The sequence below is a fragment of the Taeniopygia guttata genome, chromosome 6, assembly GCF_048771995.1.
Source record: "Taeniopygia guttata chromosome 6, bTaeGut7.mat, whole genome shotgun sequence".
Lineage (NCBI taxonomy): Eukaryota > Metazoa > Chordata > Aves > Passeriformes > Estrildidae > Taeniopygia > Taeniopygia guttata.
The window spans coordinates 32,281,998-32,295,399 of NC_133031.1; the positions used below are offsets into that span (position 1 = coordinate 32,281,998).

Consider the following 13,402-nt stretch of genomic DNA (forward strand, 5'->3'; position numbering starts at 1 on the left):
CACCCAAGACTGTACATGTGTTCACTCAAATAACCCATGCTATTAATGAGTAGACATTTTACAGGACAGAGGCAAAAGCATTATTCATGAAAGGATTGCTTTGTAATATAGGATCTATGATAAGGTCTAAAGGAAGCTTTTCTGGACGTGTTCCATCACTTATGTTCAGGAAGCCATTTTGTATGACACAAAGGATTAGAAAAAATAAGCTGCATGACATTTATTTTGTAATTTTAACATTAATATCTGTAGAAACATTTTATTGTCAGTACAAAAGTTAACAGATTTTAATACTTATTTTACCCAATTAAAAAATTATTTAAAAAAAAACCCCAAAAACAAAACAAACACACCACCACATAAAATAGTGAAATTTGCATTCATATTCCATGGCCATATCAATGTGGATGTTCTGAAAGTAAAAATACAAGATTCTGTAAAAAAGATGCAAACAACAGTGATATTCTAGCAGAGGCCAGTGCTACACCTACTGTTATGGAATGGTTCAGAAGGAAATACTGGAGTCAGCATGAATTAATCCCCTAAAAAGATGCTGATATTTCTATGGCAAGCTGTCATTATAAACAACTTATTTCTTTTTAACTTAAGTTACAATAGAGGGATAAAGGCAAAAGATCCAGGCCAAAAGGTCTGGAACCTATTATGCAACTGAGGCAAGAGAATTGTAGATAATTTGATGCATGTGCAACTCAGGGTAGAAGCTCAGCTCCTTTTAGAGCAGTCTGTTCTGCTGGGGTAATAGACCAACTCATGTCTTTCCTTACTTTAAGAACCTTCTTCCAAATGTCCTGTATTTTCTTTTTTTTTTTTTTTTTTTTGGGAGTGGAACGACTCTGCTTTTTGGACCTTATAAGAAAAAGACTTTCTTGTTAAAGGATTTGGTTTTGATAAGAATAATCATTTGACACTGCAGTTTTTAAACACAAATAAATCAAAAGTTTAATTCCCCCAAATTAGTTATATACTGTAAATATTTATTTTCTTAAAGATCTGAAAACTAGTAAAGTCTGAGCAATATATCTACTAGTCCTCTGTGCTGCCTGCATAGAAATGCCATTTAAATTACAAAAACACAACAACCCTATAAACGATTAACTGTTTTGTACATTACCAATTAGTTAATAAATTAATGATATACCATTTTCCCTGAAAGCAAAGTATTTTCCACCTTTGGATGGTGAAAATTAAGAAATTCTGTGTAAGAACAGCATTTAGCAAATAGCTGTTAAAAAAGAGACTAATTTGCTAGGTGGATTGGGACATCCATTTTTTAAATCAATACAAAAAATAATTCATTGTAAATATATATAATATATATTTATACATATTTTTGAATATATTTACATACATCCAGCACCTATATACTGCATTTGTGCTCTGTAAGTGTGTGCCAACATATATTTTCTCCAAATATTACAAAATAAACAAGAAAGGCAGACCCAGAGTTCGCCTCAAGTCCAACTGGTCCATTGTACAAACAAAGTCTGTTGCAGCTCACAGGAAGCCAGAAAATTGATAGCAATGGGTATCTAGACATAGTTCATAAACATTCTTCTTTCTTGGGAACATCTGAAAGCTGCAAGTGATGAGAATCTTTATGTAGGTTCTGACTGCTTTCCTCCAAATTGGGTTTTTTTCCCCTCTTTCTTCTCTCTTTTTTTATTTTCCGTATTTCTTATGTACAAGCAGAAACATGAAGGTCCTGGAGAAAAGCTTTTGCTTTGCATGGGGTAGGTAGCTTGATGTTCTTCCCTCTTTGCTTCTCTTTTCATGTTTTCACGCTCCCGTTCATGTGCTGGTACTTGGGGAGACAAGGTTCGTAAGGCATCGGGTCGGGAGAGAACACGGAGTCGTCCCCCGAGGAACACGAGCTCCTCGTGTCAGGGTAGCTGGGTGAATACTGTTCCAGAGGTCCACTGAGGTCCAGATACTCCTGTGGCAAGAGGAATAAAACCAGTTTTTAGCCAGTGAAGAGAGCTGACAATAAAATGGCACCGCCGCGCAGATTTTGGAAGAGAGCGGTTTGAAAGTGGCGCTCGCTCCTGTGAATCAGCTGCCTTCAAAACTGCCTTGTTGCCTAAATACCTCATAAAACAAGGAGCTCGACTAGGGAAAGAAAAAACAAGCCAATAACACGGTATTTTCTGAAGTCCAACATCACCAGCATTAGCTGTGTCAGTGGGAATAAACATGGCAACCACATCAAAAGAGGGCTTTTCACTCGCAATGATAAAAATGAAACTTCATCCTAAATAGAACCATTTTTCTTTAGCACATGGTAGTGATTTGGAGAGGGAAAGACGCTTCCAACTTTGTATGCCTTTGGTCACTTTGAATCTCTGTTTTATATTCTGTGATATTAAATTTGTGTTTCAACATGCAGTGGCATACGTGCAAAAAAGATCTGAAGGAAAAACAAAGCCAAATTCACACGATTTGGGGTTTTTTGACACTGCATATTTGTGTCTTGTGCATCCCAGAGTAGCCTTGACCAAAGCAGTCATTAAAAAAGGAAATATCATCTGCTGAGTCCAAATTTTGGGTTAAGACTCTTTTGCTAGAAACAACAGTTTTGGCAAGAGAATAAAGTTATTTTTCCCCTTGAAATGTTCCTTCTCTTTCAACTTCTAAAGGCAGCTGCATTCATTTAAATGCAATCTCTTCATTTGCTAAACCACAAGTTATGATCGCACTGACGAGACAAGTCTTCCACCTCAGTCAGTATTTTATGCTGCTGTGCTTAGGCTTGGAGTAATTTAGTCCTTTGGCTAACATTCCTTTTTTAAGTCAGAGATTCAGTCATTACCATCTTAGAGTTAAAAAATGGTCACCATTTTAAAAGGAGGGTGTGGTATGTTTTAAAATGCTGGAAAATTTAATAGGGACCAAAAGGAGGGAGTTTGGATCTATTGATTTCTGACTATGTGGCTGCCCAGGCTCTTGAAAAATCCATTAGGGCAATCCTGATACATGTTTGTGGATAAGCAAATCAGCCCTATGTGAGCAGAAATAATCAGACAATTTCTAGATAGAAGAAGAAAAGATCCCAGTCTTTGAAGAAACAGGGTTTTCCTGGGGGCTATCAGACATGGCCCATCAGATCAGAAAACTTGATGTACCCCAGATATTAATTCAGTATTGAAGATAGGATCCTTATCCAGTGTCAATAGCCAGAGTCACACCAAGGGGCACAAGAACCAACACCAGTTTGATTTCTGGTGCTGGGAAAGCACCACAGCCACGAGGCTGATTCCTGTGGGTCACAGAAACATGGGAATGAGAGTTTTTGGGGAAAAAAGCCCAGCAAGAAAACACATTAAAAACCCAACAAGCGATGATCCAACATGGAAAAGAGCGGGACATTACTATTTTCAGCAGAAATCAATACTTGCACAAAAGCAGTAGAAATTATTGGCTGCCCCAGCAAAATGAGTTGCTGGGTAAACTAGACTGAGCCTGGGCCAACAGTGTGATTCTGGGGGGAAAGGGAGAGTGGGGAGAGGAGAAGCAGAAGTGAGGGCCTGCACTTCAGGGAGACCATGCAGATTGCACAGAATCAGAGATCTCCACAGCTGTGGAGGAAAATGGGACACGGTGGAGTTCTCAGGGGACACGGAGATGACAACAAGCGCTCTGGAACATGAAACGCGCTGCGAAGACAAGTGGAATGATTTGCTTTCTATGTCCAGGGTAAATAGGACAAAAGCAATATCTGATGTTGAAAGATTAGAGATTAGGAAAACAAAGCAACAGGCTGTCAAGAGGCGATGCCGAAATACAGCAGTGGAGATCTGCAAGGACAAGTTACATAAACATCTGTCAGGAATGACAAACGTATAGTGGGCTCTGCCATAGGCCCATCAGATGGACTGGATGTGTTCCTAAACTTTCTCCAGACGTTTTTCCTATGATTCTAGTCTAAAGTAATTTACATAACCCTAAAGGCCTTTTCAGGTTAACTTTGAGATCATTCCAGGTCTGTGAGCAGTACAGGGTTGGGAAGGCTCGACGGCTAAAACACACGCAAAAAAGAAAGCAATATCCCTTCCCAGGCTTGGAATTGCAGCCCAGAACCTCCCTCTTGCATTTGCAAACACATATCCAGTCCAAGCCACCCAGCACTCTGCAGTGGCAGCCAGCCCACCTCCAACTGGGCTTGTGAAATCATATATGAATTAGGCAGGAAGAGATGCAGGGAGTACTGGATGAGGTGAGCATGGTAACAGGACACAGAGCTACATCCACGACTCCATAGGGAGAGCATATTCCTTCCATATCTCTCAGCCAGCTCTGAAGGTGCCACTTTTTAGAGTAAGCCTTAAAAACAGAACCCAGATAAATTTACAGCTGCTACTGAAGCCAAATAATCTTTTTCAACCAGATCTACTGGGCAAATGATGATCATAAAAAACACCACCTCTTTACTCAGGTTCTCCTGTAATCTCCTTTGTGAAAAAACTTTCCCAAAGCTGCTCCACAATCCATTTTTTATTTCTCTGACAATTCTAAAAAATTAGAACATAATGTTGAGGAGCCACATAAGAGTGATTCAAATCTCCTTTTTTTTTTTTTTTTTCCTACAAAGAAGCAATAACAAATACAAACGAAATGGTCAAACCCAGTTGTTGCAACTTTCTTGTGTAACTGCTTTGTTCTTTTTTTTCTCCTGTTAGACATTTCATTTCTCAGAAGTAACAGAGTTTGTAGAATATTTCTGGGACACCAAGTATTGTCTCTCAAAAGAAATTTCCACCAAAAGAATCAACATTTCCATCACTTGTGATTTTCCTCAAAGGTGCATGTGGTTCAGTGATAAGAGGACTGATTCCTGTGTGAATACCCTAATCAGTGTGTTCTTGCTAACACTAATAATATCTCAGACCTCTGAAAGAACGCTCTTCAAATAAAACCTTCCTGCATTCACATACCCCAACCTGAAGCAGGGCTAGGCAGGACCTTTGGATAATTGGATGGCTGTTTGCACATTCCCTGTGGGTCCTCCCTCCCTCCACAGAGAGCTATTGCAGTGAACCTAATTCACTCTCAGACACATCATCTGAAATCTGCCACTGACGATTTCTCCTCTTCTGACCTACATAGCGTGGCTGGGATTCAAACTGAGCCAGCAAATGAGAACCACCACGAGCTCCTCATCCCTCCCTCACGTGCCATTCCTGCTGAAACACAAACACTGCCCCTCAACCTGCCACGTGCCATCCCTTGACACTAAAAACATGCAGAGATGCAGAGAGAAATAAACAAAAACTCCTTAAAGATGTGTTTCTTCTTAGTTACATAATTCCAGGCATAATGGCAGGAGACCGAGGATTTCATAGGATACATAGTTTAGCTGCGTGTAACCTCAGAGGACAATGACAAACAGAATAAGAAGTGAACTTGAGCAGGATTTCATAATTGAATAAATTCCATCTGTCCCCTGAACCATTTTTCCCGACCAGCAGCTTGTGGGGGGAGACAATTTACCTACCTCATTAGTTGTGAGAGTGAGAATCCGATCCAAGTCCTCCACCAACTGTTTGAAAGTGGGTCTGTGAGAAGGCACAGCATGCCAGCAATCTCTCATCATCATATAGCTGGAAGAAACACACATTTGCTTGGCTTAATTAAAATCACACGTCCTCCTCACAAGCCTTTTCAGGCACAGTCAGTGCTGCCCTTCACAAGGGGAGCAGCGAGCACACACAGCTCTGCTCATGGACCACTGAACCCCCAAACCTGGGCAACACTCCCTGCTCTCAGAGGAGCTTCCTACTCCTGTCTCTCCCTTGCTCAGTGTCTAAATCACCTTTTTGTGGGCCCAATTCTGTGCCCCAGCAACTTCAAAGTATTAAATTGCAATATTTTTTGCATGTCAGGGACTGCAGTGTTTGTGAAGAAATTAAAATGCAAAAAAAAAAGTAAATATAGTATTGCAATACCTGAAATCACACTCCCCACACCACCAGGAGATATATTTTGTTACGTATAAAAGCAGCCTGACGTACCTCACGTTTGATTAGTGGTATGTGCAACATTTTTGAATTTCCACCTTAGTAAGATTAAAATCAAACAATTATGGGTGTAAAAACACTGACAGAGACTGGCTTGCAGATGATTTCTTCTTTCTGCAATCAGATCACAGCAGGATGTGTAAAGCAGCATCCTCTGCCAAGCGTTTCCTGAATTCCTTCCATACCTTTTCCTTACACATCTATACCCTCACAAATATCCCAGATTTTAGAGTCGAGCACTTCTGGAAGTGTTTGGCTCTTCTGGGGGTAGCACTAAACACACGAACTCAGTACAGCTGTGCCCTTCAGCCCTGGGACAGCAGATCAGGGTCCTTACAGCTCGTTGGTGCAGTTGGCAGGTTTATCCATCCGGTGCCCTTCTTTCAGCAGCTTAAAAAGTTCCTCCACTGGGATTCCTGGGTAGGGAGACCCTCCTAAGGTGAAGATCTCCCACATCAACACACCAAATGACCAACTGCAAATCAAAGAGAAAACTGTATTAGTAGATCTGCCTGGCTGCTGGAAACAGAGCATCCCATCCCTCCCAGAGATGTTTAAACCAGGCTCTGCCCAGGTCTGCCTGCCCAGAACAGGACAGGGATCTGGGAAGTGCATCAGATGCACGGACAGCCTTTAGGATGGGGACTGACCCCAGCATGTTCCCAAATACCCTCTTATTTTCTGTCTGGTGTGCTCTGAGCACCCTGGGGCTACTGCCCAGCACTGCATCTTCACAGCTTAACGACTTACAGAGCACTCACAGCTCAGCTGGAGTGCAATTATGTGGCAGGATATTTTGGAAAAAGCAGACTGTTCAAAACAAAAATATTTTGCGTCACCCTGCCTTTCTTTTTTTTTTTTTTTTTTTTTTTTTTTTTTTTTTCCTTTTCTTTTGTTGCTTACTTCTGCTAGGAAATGAAGGGGGATAAATTTTAAGCCAGTTTGGCCTGCCTCATCCTGCCTGGCTGGCAAGCTGGGGCTCTGTGGCAGGCAGCTCTGCCAGGTGAGCACCAGCACAGAGCCTGCACTGGCTCCCAGCTCCTCTGCAGTTCCCCCAGCTCTGCAGTGCCTTATTTTAGTAAACTGTTTGCACAAACTTACAATAATATTATCTTTAGCCATCTTCAAAGCCACCATGGGGCCAATAGTCTCCAAGTCCCAGCACTGAAATCCTCACGCTCTCTGCCTGATGAGGAGCTCAGGCTGACTCTCAGCCCCGAGCCAGTGAAGTGGTTTACTTCACATTCACTTAAATATTTTGCCAAGATGTTATTTTAAAACACAAGTTTGATCCACCCTTAACCTGTGTATTTAGTTTCCTTTGTAAATGATGTAGAGATTGCATGAAACTTCTCAGTAAATGATTTTCTTAAGGAGAGAGCAGAAAATCCTTAAGATTTTCTTGAGGAAACTGCACCCAGGTTAAAGAAAGAGGAAATACTTCTTATTTTCTCCATCCTGCCCTTTTCCTTTTTAACCCTGCACTGACTTGCATAACCTTTTGTACCTCTGCTGGGAAGCATCCAGCCCTTTACAGTTAATAGCTTTTCTTGGAGAAATAAAAAACAGGATCTTCATCTGCATTGCATAATACACATCTACTTCAAGCACAACGCACACAGAACTGTAATAAGAAGCAGAATAAACCCTGAGCAGTTGCATCAGCCAGTGGCTCTGTGGACACATTAACAGATTTTTGAAGTGTCAGAGTCCAATGATTTCCTATTACATGTGAAGTACTCCTGGGAAGCACTTCTGAAAATCAGAGAAAACTTTTCCAGCATACCCAGCCTACGTTTATTGCACCGAATATAAGCACAGATTTTTATAAGAAGTTTTCAGGAACTTTCTTTTTTTTTTTGTTCATTCTTTTCTCTCTCTCTCCTTTCATTTTTTTAAACCTGAAGGAAGTCCAGAGTATGTCAAAAGGCAAGCAAATTAGATAGACTCTTTGTAGCTGCACATCCGTAAATAAGTTCAAGGGGGGAACTTCCGCAATGACAGAAGGAGGTTAGCATTTTCCACCTTTCATGTGCTTTGAAGCTGGGCAGATTAGTAACAGAGCACTGGTTAGCAGTCTACCATAAAATCCTCACTTTCTAAGGGCAAGTCCTGTTCCATCTATTAATATGTGAAACAGAATGAAAACTCTTAAAGGTAAAGGACAACAGCAAAACACGTATGAAATACCCCAAATTTTAACAAACACAAAACAAAACAACCTCCCCTTCCCACCCCCAAAACCCCATTGAAATCAGGCCACTTACACATCACTTTGATGTGTGTAAACTCTGTCAAACAGAGCTTCTGGAGCCATCCACTTTACTGGAAGCCGTCCCTGTGAGTTTGGAGGGGAAGAGAAATTAAAACGGCAGCAATTTACAGGATGATTTCTCTAAGAGCTGTCTGCTAAAGAAACCAGCACATCATTTACCTTGAACATTTTCTGTGAGAGAACAGTAAGATGGGCTAAAGTACAGAGGCTGTTATAAAAAATGGGTATAAGCATTGAAGATAAAATTAAAAGCATTGAGAGTTCCCAAAAATTTCCCAGACTGCTTGCTAGGAGAATGATAGGATAAGCAGATCAAAATCAAAAGTATTGTTCTGTTATGGCTCTTTAAATACAAAAAAACCCCACAATAAATAAACTTCTGAAAAACAGGCCTGCCTGCAAAAACAAATCGATTACTAAACCAAATAATTTTGTTTTCCTGTCCCTTTTGCAGTGACCCAAGGCTCCACAGTCAGAGCTGTGCTTGTTGCTTTGCACACACAGAGCTGGAATTGCACTGAGTCCGAAATGAAGGTTCAACCCCCTCCAACCCTGCTCTACATGGTGGTTCTGGATTTTGGAAGCAGGCAGATGTTACCATTAAAATGCCACTAATCACTTACTGATTTTCGTACATAAGCCCCTGAACATGATTGTTAATAAGAAGTCATATTTATAGAAATAAAATCTGTAGAACTCAATGGGCTCTGCAGAGTTCCCATCAAAACCCAAGTGCAGCTCAGCAGGACCTTAAGAGATCCCTGAGGAGGTGTGAGGAGCTCAAACCAGGTATCAGCGCCACATCCCAAATCTTTTATCTTCTTGATTTACTACAGGCTAAGCAGCAAAACAGTGACAAGTGTGGGGAGTACAAATAAGTTTTCTCTATCTCTACTCCGACTTTGAGATCACCACAACCTGTCCCTAACAAGTTAAGTACAGGCACAGGCAGAAGGCTGAGTGTGACATCACCACAAGTAAACAGGATTTTTATTGGGGTTGTTGCTGGCATTGTTTGTATTCCAAGATCCTAGGCTGGGTGCTAAACCAGCTGGGATCAGCAGGAATATTTCCACTTATTACAACTGACTGGAGTCAGGGACACAATAAAAAAAAAATAATTGTGCTTTAGCATTTCTAATCCTCCAAAACACAGCCTCTTTGCTTATCTTTTTAACCAACTATCCCTGTAATAGGAGACAGAAATGCTTATGTCCTTGATCCCTGCTTTTTTGTCTGGGATGAAAAGTGAGTCTGCTGTACAAGAAGCCCATTAAGGTTACAACCATAGCCCTGAAATGAATCACTGAAAGAAACGCTTGTTTCCAGAGATTAGAAAACCATCCACTTACATTAGTAGTCTTTTTATAATAATCTATATTGTTGATGTCTCTGGCTAAACCAAAGTCTGCTATTTTCATGACATTGTTCTCCGTTACCAAAACATTTCTTGCAGCCAAGTCTCGATGGATGCACTGGAAACAAAAAAAAAGAAGAAAAAAACAGCCCAGTGAAATAAACTGCAGCAAAAGTAGAAGTGCTCCAACACCACAACTTATTCTCCTTTATAGATTTTAGCCTAAATCATCAGGTAGGAAAGCCACACATTCACTACAAGCCTGTGAAATATGATTTTCTTAATTATTGCAATCCACCCCCTCAGCTGGTGTTTCCAAGCTGAACAATGGCCATAAGAAGTGTCTTGGAAAGTCCTGGTCTGCTTAAATCTTATATTTTTGCTAAGGTTGAAAGCTGAATGGTGACCACATTGTGCTAAGCATTTTGAGATCCACTCTCCTTTACATGTGCCCAGGTACAGATACAGCAGTTGCATCAGAAATACTGTTAATGAACATTTTTATTGTGTGGCTTCTGTTAAATGATATTGTCTCACCAGAGAGAAAACCTGACAGCCAGTCTGAATCAGTGCAACAACTTTTTTTAATAGTAAAGATATTCATATAATTGTCAGCAGGATGTCTAGGGTGTATATAATTACTTCAACCACAAGACTATAAAAATGAAATTATGAAAAGGAAAAGAAAAAAAAAAACAAAACAACAAGCAATCAGGGTTTGGGTGTTTGTTTTTAAGATAGTTTTGATACTGAAATTAAACGTATTACCTCCTGAGAGATGTTTCCTTCATGTCAGCATTATCCTGACACTGAGGGGACTCTGTGACTGATCTGGGTATTATCCCTGTGTCCAAGTAGCTTCATTAGGGTTGATACGAGGTGGCAGTGAGGGCATGGTAAGAAACATTGCAACTTTGGATCCCAGCCGGACATTTTATTTCTTTTCAACTTAAATATATTTCTTTTCCCTCCTCAATTTTAGATAACTCTTGACATTGCATGTTTTATTTCAGTATGTGCAGAGAAACACTACAAAAAGCTATACAACAACCAATATTTTTTCTTGCTCTTTAACTTGCCCCAGCAAACTGCTGAGATCTCTTATCCCACATGGGTAAAATGAAGTTTTTTGCTCCTCACTGGGTTAGCCATGGGGAACTCCCAGGAAAAACCTGCTCCAGCAATGCCCTCATGAGCACAGGACCAGCCAGCAGTGCATGATTTCAGCATCCCATCAGTCCTCCAACCCAGCATCAGCAATGCTGTGGTGGCAGAAAGAACATGGGCCAAGCTTCCTACTTTTAAAATCATCCATCCAACATTGGAAATGGGAAACTTTCTAAGTACAACCGCTTGTAAGGCAAAGACTTCTTGTGAGGCAAAGGGGTAGGTGAACAAACATCACCTTCACCATTTTCTTTATTGAAGTCTCAGCGAGCCCCTTATTGGATTGAAATGACAAGAACACTGCCCTTCTCACAGCTCATGCATGATGGGAATACCATGGGAAGAGCAGCTCTCTTATTATTCCAGCTCAGTAAATGGATCCCCAAGGGGAGAAGAATGGGTGAAATACAAACAGAAGTGGTGGGATATCTGGAGCACAGGAGTGCACAGCTCTAGTCTGTGCTGCCCCTGCTCTCCCTCTGCCTTGGGCAATGCCTCTCAATCTGTCCAGCTCAGCACAGCACCAGTCAAGTGCTTTTGCAAACAAAAAAGGCTGCACTGGCTCTTGGGAGTGTCCTACAGCAGCACTTCAGAGCTCCTCAGGAGGACACTTGCTCTCAAGATGGCCAATGAAAAGATTTATGTTTTCCTTTCACATCAGCTCTGTTTTCTTGGGATGTGGCTCACTGCCAGGCAGGAGTTGTAATAATTTCAGAAAGAGATATCCTGAGGTGTGTCACCTAATCAATACCCTTGCTTTAGCCCATTAGAAGAGTTGTGTCTTCCTGTCATGCACATCACCTTGCTGCACTAAGATTTACTGTTTCAAAACAAAAAGGATAAAAGCAAAATTAAACCTGGACTCCCTCTCTTCCCCAACCTCTACAAGTGCAGAAAAAACAATAACAAAATCATGACTCCACACAACAGGAATGGAGGGTTACACTCAGCCCTGGTCTTTGGTTAAAAACAGCTCCATACTTGGGAGTGGACATGACTGGAAATCAGTATAAATCCCACTAACCACTCCACACCCTGCAGGAAGTACTTATCATTGGTATCTGCTGCTCTGGTTTAGCCTTTGGGTCCAAACATCACCCAGGGTATCCAGGATTGCTTGTCCACTAAGCCACAGTATGTTTACAGAGTTAGTTATACAGGGCTATTTAAGGTTTTATAGCTATGATTTAATCAAAATGCTGGTTAAAAAGAAATGTTTGAAGATGGGTTTTAGAAATAAGCGTCTGGAGACATGACAGGATAAATAAATTCTTTCAACCAGCTCACTCTCCTGAAAACACCAGTTTACAGTAAAGTGTATAATTCAAGTGACTAATACACTCCACTTATTTTTGCCTCTTCTGCCCACTATTTTTGCCCTGCTGTCTTGGGTCTTCTCAACCCTGCCTGTCGTTCTTCTGTAAGTCCTTTCAGCCACTGAAATAATTTGTTTTACACCACGACGTGAAAGGATTTGGTTGGTTTGACTGGAAACAGAAGGCAAGCAGAGCCTGCTGCCTCATGGGTGGAGCGATGTGACTTGTGTAATCCAGTGACCACCTGTGCTCCTGGATTCAAACTGCAGATATGAGCACAGTGCTTACTTTAAATGACCCACTCCGGGCCTCATCTCAGCAATGCTGCTAAACAAAGATGAAAAACCTTCAAGTGCATGAATTTTCCCACTGATCTGCAGGGGTGTGGATTACACAATCTCTTTGAGGCAGCTCCTTCTCCCAGCAAACTCCCGAACGCGAATGAGACGAGGACAAAATCAAACTGAGAAAAAAAAAGCTCTTTGTTTGCTGAGTTCCACCTACTTTTTGGGAAGCCAGGTACTCCATGCCTCGTGCCAGCTGGTAGGTGCAGGAGACCAGGTCCTTGAATGTCATCTGCTCCTCGGGCACCCTGTTGATGTCGAAGGAGTACTCCATGCCGGGCGGGCGGCGCGCTCGCAGGTACTCCCGCAGGTTCCCCTTGGAAGCATATTCCACTATCACATACAAAGGACCTTGGGATGAAAACCATGGCAAAAGCAGGGTCAGGTACCAGGGTAAGATGGTTTTTGTGTAAATAAAAAGCTTTTAGTGCGCTCTAATAAATGAACTGAATCAATGGAATGGGAAAATGGCAAGCACCGCTTTAAAAAATAAAAATAAAAGGGCTGGATATGGGGAAGTGATTGCCCAAAGCCCCACAGCAGGAGTGGCAGAGCCACAATTAGTGCCTTAAAGTACCTAAACCCTGCCCCAGTGCCTGTTCCTTTCAGACCTCACCAAGTACTGAAAAACAAATCTTTTCAATCCAAAAATAGCCTGAGATCTCCAACAAAGGGAAAGTGTTTCTCAATTTTTTTGTTTAAATTTCAAGAGCGTTATACCATTCTGTATCACTTTATGTAATTTGCCTTTCCAGGAGTGAAAGTACACATTTCAAATTTGTGGGGTGCAAGTTCTCCTAAGGCAGGGCTGACAATTCAGAACAGCAGACATGGGTAAAGGCCCTGTTAAAGGTCATTTGTTCCTTACAGCAAGGGATTAGAGAGTTTTCATATGATATAGGACCTTTCTC

At 41.3% G+C, this 13,402-nt stretch overlaps 1 protein-coding gene across 12 annotated transcripts in view; it reads right to left on the reverse strand.

Moving 5' to 3' along the window:
• Positions 1-205: 205 nt before the first annotated feature.
• Positions 206-13,402, reverse strand: part of FGFR2 (fibroblast growth factor receptor 2) — an 81,160-nt gene continuing 67,963 nt past the window's right edge. For all 12 annotated transcript variants that reach the window (XM_072931309.1, XM_072931310.1, XM_072931307.1 and 9 more), the window contains 6 exons: positions 12,652-12,842; positions 9,660-9,782; positions 8,300-8,370; positions 6,370-6,507; positions 5,510-5,615; positions 206-1,954 (listed from right to left, as the gene is read on the reverse strand). In XM_072931309.1, coding sequence (XP_072787410.1) covers positions 1,790-1,954; positions 5,510-5,615; positions 6,370-6,507; positions 8,300-8,370; positions 9,660-9,782; positions 12,652-12,842 — 794 coding nt within the window. In that variant the 3' untranslated portion in view covers positions 206-1,789. The remainder of the gene's footprint in view (positions 1,955-5,509; positions 5,616-6,369; positions 6,508-8,299; positions 8,371-9,659; positions 9,783-12,651; positions 12,843-13,402) is intronic.